Source organism: Branchiostoma floridae, chromosome 17, assembly GCF_000003815.2.
Source record: "Branchiostoma floridae strain S238N-H82 chromosome 17, Bfl_VNyyK, whole genome shotgun sequence".
Lineage (NCBI taxonomy): Eukaryota > Metazoa > Chordata > Leptocardii > Amphioxiformes > Branchiostomatidae > Branchiostoma > Branchiostoma floridae.
Window position 1 is genome coordinate 9,760,341 of NC_049995.1, and position 18,348 is coordinate 9,778,688.

At 37.7% G+C, this 18,348-nt stretch overlaps 1 protein-coding gene across 1 annotated transcript in view; it reads left to right on the top strand.

Moving 5' to 3' along the window:
- The first annotated feature begins 1,132 nt into the window (after positions 1-1,132).
- Positions 1,133-18,348, top strand: part of LOC118405047 (neprilysin-like) — a 22,917-nt gene continuing 5,701 nt past the window's right edge. The window contains exons 1-16 of the mRNA XM_035804448.1: positions 1,133-1,302; positions 4,249-4,351; positions 5,950-5,991; positions 10,923-10,979; positions 11,396-11,434; positions 11,908-12,069; positions 12,409-12,492; positions 13,056-13,258; positions 13,578-13,640; positions 13,880-14,002; positions 14,433-14,516; positions 15,010-15,143; positions 16,372-16,591; positions 17,191-17,289; positions 17,671-17,751; positions 18,255-18,344. Of these exons, the coding sequence (XP_035660341.1) occupies positions 1,252-1,302; positions 4,249-4,351; positions 5,950-5,991; positions 10,923-10,979; positions 11,396-11,434; positions 11,908-12,069; positions 12,409-12,492; positions 13,056-13,258; positions 13,578-13,640; positions 13,880-14,002; positions 14,433-14,516; positions 15,010-15,143; positions 16,372-16,591; positions 17,191-17,289; positions 17,671-17,751; positions 18,255-18,344 (1,635 nt within the window). The 5' untranslated portion in view covers positions 1,133-1,251. The remainder of the gene's footprint in view (positions 1,303-4,248; positions 4,352-5,949; positions 5,992-10,922; positions 10,980-11,395; positions 11,435-11,907; positions 12,070-12,408; positions 12,493-13,055; positions 13,259-13,577; positions 13,641-13,879; positions 14,003-14,432; positions 14,517-15,009; positions 15,144-16,371; positions 16,592-17,190; positions 17,290-17,670; positions 17,752-18,254; positions 18,345-18,348) is intronic.

An 18,348-nucleotide genomic window follows, 5' to 3' on the forward strand; every position in this document is an offset into this window, starting at 1 on the left:
AACTCTTGTAGGTCTTGCTTTGGTGGCACATAGGGTAGCAAGCCTCCTTGTTGTTTCCGTAGCAGGGTATATTTACCTTTATGTAAAATGGAGGTATAGTTTTTGGTGTGTCTGTCTGTGTGTTTGTCTGTTTGTTTTTCTGCATATTTTTGGTCAGCATAACTCTGGAACCGAAGGGTTTGAGGAGACGAAATTTTGCCCCCTGGTATGTGATCTTCGTACTGGAACAGAACTTCCATTTTTTGTATCTTTTGACCTGGAAATTGTATGGTCTTGATTTTTTAGTGATATAAGGAAGAACTGATGTATGTTTGGGCCCTCTATCGGTTTGCTCTGGCACCTCCTCAAACATGTAATCCCCATTTTACGTCCCTTCCGAAGGACAGGTGCAACCCCAACCAAGATGCCTTTTTCAGTATTGAACTGGATCCAAGCAGCGCCGAACGGTAGCTAAGGAAAACCGCAAATTTATAAATCCAAATCTAAAATGGCCGGCAACTTTTAACGGTAAATTGTCAAGTATATTCTTTTGTAAACGCAATCTGGTGTTCGGCTACGCAATACGCAGTATTTACTCAAAGGTATGAACTTCAATTTATGATAATGAGCATGTAGAATTAACACTAGGTGACTTTTATCTGCAAGGTAACCTATATCCGTTGTTTTAAAAAACACGGTATTTAGGGATGATCAAGTCTAAGGACGGTGGCTTCAAATAGCAATATTTACAGTTGCTATTACAGTTTCAAACAATCGTCTGCCAACTTGATAGCCCTAAATACCGTGTTTTAAACACAACGGATATAGGTTACCCGGCGGATAAAGGTTAAGTAGCGTTAAACCAACTAATCACCCTTCAAGAATAATCTACTGATGACTCAATACACGTGGATTAGTTAATCTAAAGCCTATAAGATTAACATGGATTAAGATAGCTCGCTACGCTTGACGGGAAAAGACAAGCAGACCCCTTCAGGTATGTTTACAGCTTACATGTTGCATCACGTGACCTGACGTCATCAATCCTGACGTACATAACCACACACACACATTCTACCGGGTTGCCACGGGGGATGATTGACAGCTCCCTAGCACGATAAAGGTGACGCGTGTGTCCTGTTGAACCAACGGGCGTGCCCGGTACATAATCGAGTCAAACAATCCGGTACAAAGTTCTCTTCTGTCTCTCTCCGTCTCTCTCTTTTTTTCCAGGCTGCGTAGGAACCAGTCGAGGTTCGTTTTGGAGGAGATATGAAGTCGATGAACGTTACGGAGTCTACGACCAACATGATGATGGAAGAGGTAAACAAAATGTTTCATCCTTATACGATCTACCCCTTTCATGGTACCGCCCTTGATACAAAAAGATTCTTCGCTCTAAAAGTAGTTCTACCACTCTGGTTATATCATCAGAGTCAGCAAAATGGGAGATATGGCTAAAGTTGTTCTCTATCATTCGAAAAGAATTTATTCATCCCGACTATATTGTAAATGCAACGAATGCAAGAAACAGTAGAACATTACGGTATTATTTTTGAGAAAGTCTAACACTTTGAAAACGCAATTCTCCGCTCAAGAATTAGTTCTTCCACTCTTCTTATATAGCCAGACTCAGAAAATGGAAGATAGGTCTAAAGCCATTCTCTGTTGTTCGAAAAGAATATATTCATCCCGACTATTATAATCGCAGCAAATACCAGAAACATTAGAACTATATTTATCAATTTTTACAAAGTCTAACACTTTGAAAATACAGTTCTCCGCTCAACATTTAGTTTTACCACTCTGGTTATATAATCAGACTCGGCAAAATAGAAGATATAGGTCTAAAGCTGTCTCTATCATTCGAAAATAATATATTTTTCACGGTTATAGTAATAGCAACGAATGCTAGAAACAGAGGAACTCTAGATATTGACTTTAACAAAGTCTAACTCTTTGAAAATGCAGACTCAGGATTTCAACGTACTATGTTTATACGCTCACAGGGCAACATGCACTAGGTAAACCTTGCACTAGTACGTCACTAAACGTGTTTAATTGATAAGCAGTCAGTGTGAATTTTTTTAAAGAACTACAGCTGTTTTTTCAATGATATCTGAGACTAAAACTTAGCAAGTTATGCAAATGATGTACTGTAGAATAGTAAATATTATCGGCGGTTTTATATTTTTTTCACATTCATCGCTATCTGAATGAAAACGACCGCGAACATTTCACAACTTTACAGAAACACTCTGCATGAAAGTTTTAATCACGAACTTAAACCAACCACAAACACTCAAACTTTCTTCCAACTGCGAAATTTAATCCCAGCGAACATATACCGATTTACAGTAGTTACCATATGGTATTTCTATGTAACTGGCACGATCATGTCAATTGTTTGTTTGAGAGACGTATTTCTTTACACTGCGGGGTTCGAAAGAACGGGTTTTCTTACGTTTCGTGTATTTTGTTGTGTTTTAAGTCATACCTTTACGTATTACGCAATATATAAGGTGAGAATATCTAAATCATAGAAAAATGATCGAAAATAAAACAACAGTGCCACAGTGAACGAACCCCGCAGTGCCCCACCGGTGCCCCGAGTGCAGTGAGATACCACCTTTAAGATAGGGGCATATTTTTACCCCTCTATCACCGTAGATGTTTTGGCTTCGCTTCTTTGTTGATGATGTCTATCTTGCTCGCTTGGCATCCAAATACCAGCGCCTTTGGCTTAATACTGTAACAGTGCCTCCTTATATGTTATATCAAATACTTTTGAAGGGATCTATAATTACAATTCAGAAATAGTGAAAAATGAAAACAGACACAAAGATCATAGCGGCCCCTTACGTAGAACGTTGTAGCACGCAGAGACCAAATGTGCAGTGTTACATACAACCACAGTGTAGCGATCATTCGACACTCTCCAAAATGTATAGCAAAGCGACAAGACTACAAGGACGATAGTTTCTATGCAATTCTCTGCGCCAATCTCTCCAAACAGTCACCAGGTTGGTTCAAACGTGTGCAACTCTGTACCTAAAGATACCGTACGCGTTCATGTTGGTTTGAGCTTTGCATTATGCGAAAGAAAATTTTGTAAATATTAATATTTTCACTCGCCTATCTAGCCATGTGACGAAAGACGCGAATTGTTTCCAGAAATTTACGTTGATTTGCCCTCAAAATTGGAGAACCCGCAAATTATAAGAAAAAGGGGAAGTTTTCCCTTCCCCTGTTTCTAAACAAGACGTTAACTCCGCTTGTGTAGTTATAGCCAAGGCTAGTACTAGAATTCAAATAACATCCTTGCTACTATGAATTCTATGTCACATATGTCGCTAAGGTACCGAATGTATGTTTCCCAAGTCTATTTACATGCAATTAGTCTTAGAACGGACAGGAACTTGCAAATGTACAAATACAAGTAAGCTCAAGGAAACGCTGTTATGTATGGATTCGCCACAGCCGGATACCAATACTGATATACAGTCTTATCGTATATGCCAGCGGTGGAAGTCCCTTATCAAGTATGTGTTTTTTGGGGGTTCGTTCGGAATAATCTAGGGTCTAGTGGCATATAGTGTGGCAAGTGTCCTTGCTATTTCAGTAGGAGGGTACATTTTACAGGTAGGGGGTTGCTAGCCATTCATCTTAAAACGTGCTCTAGGCACCCACCCTCCTCGAACACCGGACCCCCAATTTTACTCTAATCTCCCAGCAGATCCTACGGTGCCACAAGATAGTATCAAAGCTGGCCAAGGAGTATAGCTGGCCAAAGGGAGTCGAATGGGCACCGGATGGTTTGGGTTTGATACAGTACTATATTACGCCACCGTGGATCTGCTTGGAGATTAATTTTACTCCACTTCTGAACGATGGGTGCAGTCCCAACCGAAATACCCTATGCAAGGTCGAACAGTTTATACTAACTATTCTTAACTAGGGCCTCAACTGTGAGGCTGCCACCAGTTGAGCTACGGGGACATCCCTATCAAGTATATCGGAGCTATTCAATCGGTTTGTTCTAGTTAGATGTGCGGGTATTGAATTATTTCTGCCTCTTCATTCTATCCAGTGACACTGAAGAAGAGAGATGAATGTCACTCGAAATGTTCAAAAGTAGATCTCCATTTTATCCAGTTGCAGAATTAAAATTGTATACGGATATTGCTTACCTGGATGTCTAACCTTCACAAATGTATATATGAGATAGAAAAATGTTTTCTTCTTTTCTTTTTACTATTCTAACTACAGGGATACGCAATGAAGAAACCACGGACGTCATGTGGTGTAAAGTTCTACTTCGCGTTCTTGATGTTGCTACAGCTAGCCATAGTTGCAATAGTTGCTGCAATGAGTGAGTATATCTATATGAAACCATTCTCATTGTTTACATTGAACATATCAAACAAAGACATTCCAAAGGAACCCACGTCTATGTATATATGGCAACCTTAACAAAGTCTTTACTTTGTAACATGTTAGCACCTGTTTAAATACAAAGGTAGTGCAATGGGTAAATGCTAAGTAAAAAAACAATTGCAGTCTATTATCGAACTGATAAAAAGACAGGCACCTTTAGGTGCCAAAATGTATTTAGAAAACATACGCTGTAAGAAAAATAAATCTTTAAGGATGCTTGAAAGTTGCGGTTTTTTTATGAACAATTAATGTAAGCTTCACGAAGGATTTACGAAGGCTTTACAGATCATTTGATTGTCCTTCAAGATCCAATTTCGTGTGTGTATGTGTGGTAGACCCTAACAAACATTCTGTAAACATGACTACAAGGGCTTGTTGCGTCAGCTAGCTTGACAGCATATTTGTGTTTCTACCATAAGATTAAATAGACTGTCACACCTTGGAAAGCTAAACAATTTTAATCAATAACTAACTTTTGCCCCCAACATCTTTGTATAACACTACACTATATTCAGAAATCAGTGCACTTTGAATGTTTCCTTTCATTATTATTGAGACAAATTTCGATCTCTTGTGTACCATATACTACTTTTTCCAGATAACTAATTTAAAAAATGTTAGATTTTGTTATTATCTTCTGTATTTTGCCAACATATTATGACAATAACAGTGTATCTATCTACGCATGTATCTATTTATTCATCTATTAATCTATTTATCTATCATTCTATGTATCTATCTATCATACTTTTCATCTTTCTATACTCATTTATAAATATATATGCTTATTTCTATTCTAACGCTTCTGGAAATCGTTTGAAACCCTATTATCATTGTTGGCCTTTCTGAGGTTAAGTAAGGCTCTTTCTTCGCAAAGTTATTTTAATATCAAAGCATTCCTGATTAGGATTTTCGAGCCCGAAATACCATACATATGTAAACATTGTTATTCAATACCGATCATTTATAAAAACATATAACAGTGACCTTGACCTTCGCAGTGCCAACGGCAAAATTATTTAAAGTAGACGAGTTTCGTATAGCTGGCAAATGACGATCGTCATCAATGAACTAATGCCCATTACTAAAACGAAAGTTTTAAAACATGTGCAAAGGATGCGTTTTGTTGTAATGAAAGTATACTTTACACATACTTTACATGTGCTTAAATGGTATATTCTGTGTTGCGGACGAGTTTCTTATAGCTAGAATTTGACAATCGTTACTGATAAGCCAATGCTTTATTACTACACGAAGATATCAAAACATGCGTAAAGAATTTGTTTTCTTGTCATGGAAGTATACTTTACACCTACTTTACATACGTGTGCTTAAATGGTATATTTCGTGCACTTTTTGAAAAGACAGAGCGGGTGAGTTTCTTATAGCTAGCAATTGACAATTCATATCAATTAGCCAATTTCTTATTACTGCACGAAATCTTATGCCTAAAAGGTTATGAAAGCATACATTACAAATGATTTACGTGTGCTTAAATGGCATATTTTTATATATATTTGTCCTTTTTTACAGCATGGCAAGTACTGGACATTGGGACACACGTGAAGAAAGCCGGTATGTATTGACACCTTTACAGCCGTGGATAGGCAAAATCAGAAGGTTTCTTAGGGTCGAGTGTTCCCGCTCGTGAAGGATCACTGCTTAAGAAACGTCAAGATTTTGCCTTTCCGTATCTGCTTGGAGGCTAAGTATTTGATACCATCATATGTTTCAAATTTTTACAATGTGAACGACAAGGATTTTTACATTATTTGCACGTTCTTGTCCATATGGGCCGAAATGCTTAATATACAGTAACGTTACATGAAACATTTCTTTAAAGAATCGTTACTGTGTCACTAAGAGAGACAAAACAAAATTGGCTTATAACTAGTAATAACATCTGATAGATGTAATGCTATCATTACATCTATCAGTTACTTGTCTATTTCGTCTTCTTGAAGCAAGTATATACGACGTCACAGTTACTACTATGTAGTCGGATTATATCATTATACAAAATGTATATACAAATTATTTCGTCATTACATTATTTTGGCGTACAGTACTGTAAATTCAGAAAGGTTCGCGTTTGTCTTATGTTTGCGGTAGTTTTATGGTTTTCGCGGTGGCCAATTCCGAGCGAACTTAAAACCACCGCGAACGTTTTCCCATTATAATTTTTGACTACAGTCTATGGGATTTGGCGCTACCGCGAACCCCAAATTACCGCTAACATTCCATTTTCCCTCTACCGCGAAGTTAAATACATTTACAGTATTATGTAACGTTAAGAATTTCTTGTTTGATATGTCTACTACCAACAATATGCCACCACAAATATACGTCGTGAATTTGGTTACGGGGCTTGCGATTCAATATGTGGTGTGTAGCAAACACACAAGGGATTTCAAAAAGCTACTAGTATTGACAAGTTTGGATTCCCTTCCCTATAAATTGTTTGAGGAGTTTAGGGTTGCTAAGCTGTCATATTGACACAGCACACCTGTATTATTTACCAAGAGGGGTGAGCTGGAGGTCGGAAAAATGTTAGGTAAAAAGAAAAAAAAAGGAACATTGAAAGAAAAAAAAAAGGCTTTATCAATTCTTTTGTATGTTGTTAACGTTGTTGTGAAGAGGTAGCAAGGTCAAGGTCAGGTTTGATGGTTCTGGGTTCGAATCCATAGCAGGCCGCACAAGCTGTGTCCTTGGGGTAAAGTTACGTACCTAGATACGGTTAGGGATGGGAAGTTAGGATGGATCGGAGCAACAGCGTGATTGCATGAAAGTTTCCACTACACTGAAAAGGGTTCTATCCTAGTGTGGGTGGATCAAACCTTACGATCCGGTCTTACTCAGCTTGTAACTTCTGTGCACAATCTGTGTGCTATGCCTAGATGTGGTTTACCGGTGATGCAAAAACAAGCAAAAAAAAAAAGACGTTCTTTTTGCAAGGATGGTCTGGCAATGTTCATTGATAATCTCTAAATTCTGGGATAGGTTTCCGACGGCATTTTTTAAAATTTGTTTTGTTGGTTATTACTTGTACATGATTGTTCTTCTAAGTTGGGTGAAGTTTACACCTGTTGTTTTTTCTTGGGCGAAATTTACACCCGGAGAAAGTATAGTAAGTAACGTCTGCAATACATGCTGCATGGGAGAATGCATGCCAAACTGCAGTCTCATTTTGCTGCATGACCCCACATGACCCCAAGAAATCCGACATGGCCGCCGTATATGGAAAAAGGTCTATTGGATGACTTTGCAAATTTGTCCGTGCATAGCAAAATCTCCAGGTCCCATAGCTATCTTGCCGAGTTTCCACTGTTTGAAAACCTATTAAGGATCAGTCAATAGAAAGTTTGTTTTGTCTAAAATGTTACTATTTGCTTCATATGGGTGGAGTCTCCAACCTTTGAACATTACGTATTTGTTGTACGTCATTTATTGGACGAAATCCAGGCTTTATGTAAATTCTATTTTTATTGGTGGGACAAACTGCTCTCTCTTCGCAGCCAGGGGCTGAATTGTGAGGAGCTTACAATAGGCGGGGCTAAATCGCAAGGGTCTCTAATGAATTGCAGCTTGTATACAGCAGTTAGTGACCTCAATACGACAGTAATTGCCCCAGGTTCGGCCATAGGACTGTAGGTTTTGAACCACTCACACCTGGAAGGACCACTTCACTTTTTTTATAAGGGCAGTGGGCTCTTTTACATGTTCAAGGTGTGGCTCTCGATCCCCAAACACGGGCCTTCTTTTTTCATGAAAGCGTTCTTTACGTATACTTTACAAATGCGTTATTTGTGCTTAAAGATCATATTTCGTGTTGATGAAGTATTGAGGAGAAAAATTGCTATTCTGTATATCAACATCCTTGTAAACATACAACGATAACGGTTTCTGATAAGCTAATGATGTGTTTAGTATAACTTGCCAATATGTCAGGTAACACGTCTTTAACATATTTACCACGCCTGAAATACGCAACTCAATAAACAATTGTAAGATTCCATCAAAACACATAAACTATCCAATTAGCAAAGCCTTTTTCAAAGGACTGAAGCTGTTCTTCAAACGGTGGACAGTCACGTTTTTTGAGAGTTTATAAGAGCGCGGTCACAAGCGTACGATCATCGTACGATTCAGATGCCATGGAATTTGCAAGCAGAACGTAATAGAACCAACCACCGACAAGGATCTAAGATAGCATTTTGTGTAGTATCTAGACAGTTAAACTTTGCAGGAGACCTCCAAAATGCCCGAAGTTAGCAATCGATCGTACGACGATCGCACGACCTATATACCTATGTGACCGCGCCCTTATTCGTTGTTTTTACGCATCTTGGAAGTCAGAACAGTTCAGTTTGTTTACCAACACACGACGTGTATAACACCACTCACAGTCACATGGCCTTATCTCAAAGGGACCTGCCTGTACCTGGCATATCGTGATAACGTGCCGACAACTAATATTTATCGACCCACTCAGAGAGACCTCATTCGATATTTCTCACCCGAATAGGGGGTTATCAACATTTTATACTCTCATTTATATGATAAAAAGGTGCCGTAAAATAAAAAAGTGAGTTTTTAATACTAGATGAACATATTTGTGAGGTATTGTCAGTTTTGGAGGGCTTACTTATAGAATGTATGATTGATAAGAGTAATTAAGATAACTATGACCTCTGGACTGTATTCGAAGCTATACCCACACCCCAACCACACACAAAGAACAGCAAGGCTTTGGGGACGCATATCGATCTCATTGGAAAATTCTTTGAATGAAGTTTTGGAAGAGAATCTTTGAAATAGTAATTGTAAAATGGCAAACCATGGTTGTGTTTACCTGTGTACGTTTAAAACTTTGTAGTGGGGTTAGCGTGGTAAGTAATTGTTGTTTATCTCTTATCTTTTGCAAACTGTTTGAGAGGTTTAACTAACAAAACGCGGCTGTTCTAAAAGGGGGCGTTGAACGATATGCAAGTAGACCACCAAGAGAAATACTGAAGAGAAGACTTGACAATAAAAGTTGTACAGTGTTGACTTTTGTAAATAATTGTCAGTTTTCTTGAATACTTACCATTGTGCTCTGACTATAAACTTGGTGCTTGTGTACATAAAAGGTGCCAAATCAACAATGTTATAGGCTGTATAACACGTTGTCTCGCTGTTGGGGGTTGATTGGGTAATATTATATTCTTTAAGAGCTTGTGGACATATACATCTCTAAACCGAGAAAACCGTTCCATTTCCTAGAGTCACCAAGTACCAATTGGAACACAGGATTCTTATTCATTTTGAAAATCTGTCCAATAGGAGTTCAGAATTCTTGATCACTTTGAAAATCAGTCCAATAGGATCTAAGAATTCTTGATCACTTTGAAAATCAGTCCAATAGGAGCTCAGAATTCTTGATCAATTTGTAAACCCATCCAATAAGAGCTCAGGATTCTCTATCGCTAATTAAACCAGTCCTCACTGCAACCTCTAGCGCCATGGTAACAGACATGTCTCAACAACATCTGCAAAATGCATAAATCTAACAGGATTATGAATTTAGAATTTACCCAACTTTCTCATGCTGGCTACTAAGATTCTAATGGCCTTACCAGTATGGCTGCTTGAACTTTGATATATTAAGGCTATAAACTTTTGAGTGTTTGCAAAATACACAAGGAGCCTTAAAAGTAGAACTGAGTGGCTGGCACTGAATGCCCATTTATGGCTCTCATAATAAATTAATTGTTATCTGAGTGTCAGGCAATGATCGATTTACAAGGTCCTTGAATGGGTGTAAATGTCGGAGTCTTTTTCAAGTGGTATAGTTGTTCTGAGCGAAGATATTCTTGAGAAAAGTCAAGGACTTTATCGTCGTTACCCGTGCGATATATAAGCCCTTTCAAATTTCCCACAAGCATGCGCAGGTCAAAGGGTTGAAGAGCCCTGACAGATAAGCAAAACAGGTCTGGATATTTGTCTATAAACTGATCAACTGAAAACAAACATATTTTCGGACTTCTATTAAGTATAATCGAGACAATAACTGTCGGGGCCTTCACCTTAAATATGCGCATGCGTAGTTAGATTCGTAAATATGCTAATTCGCCATGATGGTCTAAAAGTGTTTGCTATACATTCCGGCTTTTCATTGACGAGATAATGATTATGATTTGAATCTCCCGGTGATCATATGCATGTCGCCAAATTATTGGATTATATAGCATATCCGTGTATTTAAAGACTAACATTTTAAAACAACATGGCTTAGATGACGTTAAATAAAAAACCTGTATAAGACACCTGCGCCACCTAGCGGTCAGGAAATAATTGCAAGTTTTTAATGTATTCTTCGTGGCTTAACAGTTGCCTACACTGCAATAGATTGCGGATGGAATTTTTGTCTGAGACTATAGCTACAACTTCCATGTTGCTTAATTGTTTACAAACGACAAAATGTAGAAATTTAAGTAGCATATTTGTTCCTTGTGTCTATTCCACAGACAATGGACAAAGTGGTGGCCAGGTAGGAGTACCTACCCCATCGGTCCCCCCAAAAGGTAAACTGAACTACTATTTTTGCACTGGATTTCATATTGTTCAGTGTCATCAACTGAGTTATATGTTAGACTTTAAAACGCCTTCGTTTTGTCAAAGTATTTTGAAAATAATGTTTACGTTTAGATTATTATTTTTTCTTAAGGAATGTAGACGATTTTCAGGATTTAAAACAAATTCAGGTACACTTATTCTAATACGTTGAGATGGTGAAGTTTATGTTGGATATAATTCGTTTTTCGGAAGTGAGGTCAAACGGAGGTCCCGTACTCGAGGAGGCACCTCAACCAAGTACATGTATATCAGCCTCATTACCCAAATATTGGGTGCCTACTGGCTGCAAATACACCAGATATTACGATTATCATTATATAAGCATATTGTTTATCTACGTATTTTGTCACATTTTCGTTTTCAGCTGATGAAGTTTGTTTGACACCCGACTGCCTACGTACAGGTTAGGACTTTAATTCATATTTAAAAGAAAGAATAGTTCTCTATTCTTTACTCTATGTTGTGCTAGAACTTTGTCTCCTAATTGTTTTCTGGGTTTTTCTTCTATGTTTACATTGTTTTGTTTGTTTTTTGGTACATCAAAGACTCGAAAGTTTTACATTTCAATATCTACCGTCGCCATATTTTTAGGTGAACCTGACATGTCGACAGAGTCTGGTGTATGATGGGATTGCACGTGACGTCATAGTCATGGCGGGTTGCATTCACACCATAGATAAGACGTAATCACATCACCGTTATCGCATTTGCAAACAGATCCCTTCCGAACTCATAGGTTTAATTATCCAAGATGGCGGTCAGTACTTGCGCTAAACTTAGAGTGTAAATACCTAATAGTAGCATATGATTATATATAAGTTGGCATATTCCTTCGTATATACGAATGAAATATCATGATATCTTCTGTATATGTAGCTGCTCGCCTGATAGAGTATATGGACCCCACCATTGACCCATGTGACAACTTCTTCGAATACGCATGCGGAGGTTGGCTGGCCAAAACCGAGATCCCTCCAGACTCGGGAAGGTTCGGCACCTTCAACCAGCTCCGGGACGACCTGACCGCGAACATGCGAGGTAACGCGAGAATAAACGAGAATATACGAGACTTCCATCATGTCAGACTTTCATGGCTTTTTCTTGATGACGTGACAATGTATGTTTTGTACTTGTAGTATAATAGTTGTGCCAAGTATGAAATTACTTTCATGATTGGACAGTCAATACTACCTTGAGGAAGGTATGGTGTCATATGTAACAATGTGCATTTTGTAGAATAATAATTGTACCAAGTATGAAATTACCATTATGATTGAACGTTTAGTACTGCCCTGGAATAGGTGACAAAGAGAATAATGTTGGTAGGTGGTTACTTTGAAGTATGTTAACTTACGATTGACTTTTTTCTGCGAATAGACGTTATTGAAGACACTTCACTTGAAAAGGGCGAGGAGGTGGTCGAGAAAGCACGGACTCTGTATCGGTCTTGTATGGACGTAGGTGAGAAAAAGTGTTCTATGTACTATCATGCTACATACTTGTTGGTAGGAACGTTTTCAGCTTACAATTATAGCTACATGTAGCTAGCTATTAACGTTAGTTGTTGTTTTAAAATGAGACGATTAATGACATGAATAAAAACAATCAAACGCTCACCAGTATCAGTTCCAAATCTTATATGTAGCTTACATGTAGTCAATCCAAGTTCGCTTACATTGCTTGAAGATTAAGAATAATCAAAAATTTCTGGTTTTATTTTTACGTTTACATTTACAGATTAATATTTGTTTGTTTCTTTCTTGCTCCGTTCTTTCTTCTTCTTCCAATTTTCCTCCTTCCGGTTTAAACAATGATCAATGACCTGGACCAGGTCGCTATGGTTACTGGGTGGGTAGCAGACAAATTAAATGTAGCAAGTGGCAGGACAGAGCTGAAAGGGCTGGTCACCATCTACATGAATATGCTTTGGTAAGACTAGACAAAGCAGTAGCCTACATGAAGGTAAACATGATCAATTTGCTTGCAAATGTTGCCTTTCTAGTTGTACTATGCATTGTCTGCAGGACTCCTAGACGACAAAAAAGAAAAGCCTCTGACCGACCTTATCACCCATCTGAACGGCTGGCCTGTTGTTAACGATACCTGGACTGAGGACAACTGGGACCGTCTGGACACCCTGACCAAGCTGATGCGCTACAGCAACAGTTTGCTCATGAGCATGTACGTCACTGCTGACGACAAGGACTCAAACGTCTACATCCTTGCCGTAAGTAGAGTTAAACTTTAATCATCTATGATATCATTCAACAATGTTTAGGATATTATCCATAATACCTGTCATATACGAATGTGTTTGAGTATACGTAAGAATAATCAGACTGGTAAGGAAACCCCGACACACGTTTGCCCTTTTAGATCATGTGACATTCATCATAATGTATCTGCGACGTTTGTGACTTATCAGAGCTTTTCTATGCCTATCTATTAGATAGACAGCATATATCGTTAAATCTATCAAAACTACAGCACAATGTTTTAAAATCTCTGTTCCATAATCAAGAATGTTTGTTCTTTGTCTTTTACAGTTTGACCAGGCTGATCTTGGATTGTCCAGTCGGCAATATTTCTTGAACCCCGACCTAAGCTTTGTGAGTCATATATGATTATTGTATTTTTCATAAATTTTGCAAGTTCTTGTTATATAGATATACAAAGTCATAAAGCATTTAACTGTTTGATATTTGATACGTCTACAGTAATGGATTAGTATCATGTACATATCTACGAACTAATTTCAAAGTCGTTTGTATGGTTTTGGTAAATTTTCCATCAACAATAAAGTCAAACTAAATAATCTATAACTTTTTTGTATTGATTTTTTTTTCAGTACCGCGATGGTTACTTGAATTACTCCATTGATATCGCCTTAAAACTGCGCGGAGACAATGACCGAGCCACGGTAGTGCAACAGATGACTGATATGGTGGACTTTGAGACAAAACTGGCAAACGTAAGTAACCGAAAACTTAATCTATCTATAAAGTAACAAAGACATGTGTACAGAAATACGAGAGTTTTGTACTTGTAAGATGTGCAATTAATCTACAAGTTTACATCGCCTTGCACAATTTATGTAAATGTTGAAGTCATTTTGCATATTTTTGACGATCTGTAAACGAAAAAGACCTTCACACATACGATTTGATAATTTTGGTAGAAATCATTTGAAATACATTATGCTAGTTGCAACATCATTTGCATGTGTATCTGCATAATCATAGACACAAGATAAAAGAAGGAATTTTTGACAGGTCTGGGCTTTCCGAACTCTTAAGTTTAGCTGTCAGTAGTCGACACCCCTAATTAGTTAACGGACATGACATAACATGTTAGTTGTAACGGTTCTGTTTGATTGATCTATGTGTAATGTTTTTTTGTAGATAACTGCGCCTCCTTCTGAACGAAGAGACCCAGAAGCACTGTACCACAAGATGAAGCTGTACAACATGTCTGATTACTTTGAGGTAACTACATTTTGGTTCGTATAGAGGGTTTTAGATCTACCCTTTGACGTACTCGATGCACCTCCTAGACCCCCATTTTATTTTCCAAAATATTGTGCAGCACCAACCACAGTGCCCTTCTCATGATTTACATTTAATAGACGTTACAAACTAAAAGCCGTCGACGACAAACAAAACTGTGAGGCTGCTACCAGTTGAGCTACAAGGACAACTCCTGACAATATACTTATTGCTATTGCTTTAACATAGCGAGTGAAAACCACCAACTCAATTTAACTCCTTTTAATCGCCTCAATCAATCTATCTCATCAACTTGCAATGGCCAATCATGTGTGGCTCACATTGGTCCCTAGATACCGAAAATTATCGAATACTACCAAAAACTTATTTGGTAGTTTTCCGTAGATTCCAATGCTAGTGCGACCGCATGGAATCCAATCTTGTGGACCGAATGTGCGATAATCATACTTTCACTTTTCCATCGTTACTATAGTTCCCATGGGTTGACTACGTGAACAATGCTGCATACAGCCTGGACGAGACCATCACAGGAGACGAAGACATCCTTAATTATGCCCCTGACTTCTTCATGAAACTTGGCCCTCTTCTTGAAGAAACTGACAACAAGTAAGTCTAAGTAGTCTTCAATGCATTGTTTATCATATGGAATCTTTAGTATGATAGAAAAAAATGACGTTTCGTCTTTATCAACTAAATTTAGATGATCAGGTTCAGATAGCCAATTATGAATCTGATGTTAGGGATGCTTGTGGAAGTACATCTTTTGCATTATTCTAACATGTGCTAGTTCTTTCTTTGTTAATTATGATTTCATTGATCATACGTTTTGTATAAGCATAGAGGAGGAGGGCACAGCATAAACCGTTAAGGTTTTTTCCCTCCTCCTGCACCTGTTTTATATTTTATTCTCTTCTGTATCTATTATCATTTTGTATGTGCAAACTGAATAAACAAACAAAACAAAAACAAGTCAAATAAGTGTAATTTCCAACACAAAGATTTTACCCAAATTTTGAACTTCCCAAGTCTAATATTCATCGAGGAATATTCTAGTCTTTTTCAATGAAGTTTTTTTTTGGCAAAGACTAGATTTGGACAAACGAACAGGTGGACATTACAGTTCAACATGTTCAGTGCCAATAGTGAACACGAGCGCTTTCCTGTCGTTTGTGACATCATCCATGTTGAAACGTCATTCAGGACAAGGATTTCACAATATATGCTAATTTCTTGTTAACTTTGCCTAATTTGTATAAATTAAATCAAAGTTGAAGACATTCAAATTTGCCATAGAACCCAGATGCCCCATCTGAACTATAGTACATCATACCTTAAAATGATCAGAAAACACTAAGCTATGATTCTATGATACTGAACTAATTGTGTTAGATTATAAATGAGAGAATACGTCGATGGGGGTTAGACACCCAGGTTACAAGATACGTCAAAAAGCAGTTGAAATTTAGGAACCGGTCACATTTTCCAGATAATATCCATTGCCTTTCGTCAATGACACTGACAAAGCTGGCCGAAGAGCATCTTTACCCTACATATTTCACTCATTTACATCAATCTTGCCTTGACTTCGTCTTACTTTTAGTTTTAATTGGATTACCCAAATTGTCTTCGTCTCCTTTGCCTATCAATTCATAGGTAGGGTATAAAACCTGCTGTTTAACCAGATTTCTCCAGTGTCACTGGCGAAGGACAGTGGATGCTGACTGAAACGTCTGACCGTTTCATAAATCATTTCCAGTTGCTCGAATAACTCCTTTAATTTTTATGGCATACAGATGAGAGAATAAACATTGATTTTCATGTCTTTTTTTCAAAGGACCATCGCCAACTACATCATTTGGAGAATGGTACAGAACAGAATAGGGAACCTGGGAACCGAGTTCCTTGAGATCCGTGAGAAGTTCAACAGGGACATCTTCGGTGTCGAGCCTTCCTCAAGGTGGGAGACCTGCGTCTCGGTGGTGAACAGCGTTATGGGTACTGTCGTCAGCCGCCTCTACCTGCCGAAGTTCTTCCAAGAAGAAAGCAAAGCAAAGGTATTTTCCATTGGTTGTAAAACCAGGGTACAGGAGCCAAAAATGTACTGTTTTTGTAAAAAAAAATGGCCAAAAAAAATCGCAAAATTAAGCGTTTTGTTGTACTGTTTGCCACAACTGTTATTGCCTTTATGTGGGCATATGATCAAGGCACCTTTGTACCAAATTTGAGGTCATTCTAATGTAATACCAGGGTACAGGGGGCCAAAATATACAGTTTTGGTCTAAAAATTGCCAAAAAACTCAATAAAATCAGTTTAGGGGCAGATATGAAAAAAATGAAGAAAAAAACAACAACATCGGGGGGTTTTGGCCTACTCTACCCTTGTCCCACATTTCAAGTCATTCGGTCCAGGAACGACGGAGATACCGTGTTTTGAAGATTTGACAGGAGAAGGAAGAGAAACATTACGAATACAATATATTTCACCATACTGAAATATAGCAAGGGAAGTATTGTCTATCAGCAATATATACGTTTAAGTGTGAAGATGTCAAGGTTTCAAAGGTGGTCAGAAAGTTGTATCGGCGCCCATCTCGGTTGACGAATCATTGATGTGTTCTTGTGTGTATATAAGAACTTTTTTATTTTATTTCAGGCCGTCGAAATGATCGACAACATTAGGATTGCCTTTAATGAACTGCTTGATGAGAACTATTGGATGGACGATGCCACCAGAGCTGTTGCTGAAGAAAAGGTACATCTTGAAATAAAGCTTTCTTACAGTCATGGAAAAGCCAAGATATTTGATCTTTAAGTACACGTAAAACAATTGCAAAATGTAACATTCATAAAAACGCACCTTTACGCATGTTTCGATACATGTTTAGATATTGGATTATACGACAACTACGAGAAATGTTTTCTTCGATCGTAATCTGTTATATCACTTTCGTTTATAACGTAGAGATTCACAAAAGGCAGTAACCTCTTTCTTGAAATCTTTAATATTATGCTAGCTACTAACTAGGTACTATTTACTTTGCTACTGCCAACAGCTATGCATGCGAACAGGGACATTTATCATATGAATACCAACTAAAAACTATATATATTATTATATACTTTATCTCTACAGGCAGCTGCTATGAAGCAGTTTATTGCCTACGATGACTACATTGTCAACAACATCACCAGATTAACTGAAGATTATGAAATGGTATGACATATTTTCTTACGCAGTATTTTATTAAATCTAAGATATCATAAAATGAGATTAATTCTTTTAAGTTTTTAGAATAAGTTTTTGCAAAATATTGTTATTGCCTTTTCTTGCTCACTATTCAATGAAAAACAAAAGGTATACATCATAATGATTCTAGTGTTGTCAGTAAATAATTGTCATAGCTAAAACACTTAACGCTTTGCTGCCATTAAATCTATCATTTGTGGGTATTCTACTTCAACATATGTTGTTGTATGTCCCTTCCCTCTTCCTAAAACGCGTGTATACGTATATGAAAGGCAAATATAAGATTCTGTTGCACAATGTTATCTGAGGATGTCATTTCATATACAAACAATTCGTCATAACATCATGAACATCGCTGCTCTAATCTATTGATATGTAAGAACATATGATTGATAAAGGAAATAAGAAAATACATTATCCCAGTTACATTTTTGTTGTCTATTTTCTTCATTCAATATCTTTGTTTTTAGCTGCACTTCGATGAGCTTGAGTACTTTGGGAACGTACTGCACAATATGGAAGTTTCCAACAACGAGACCTTCAAGTATCTGAGGAAACCGGTGG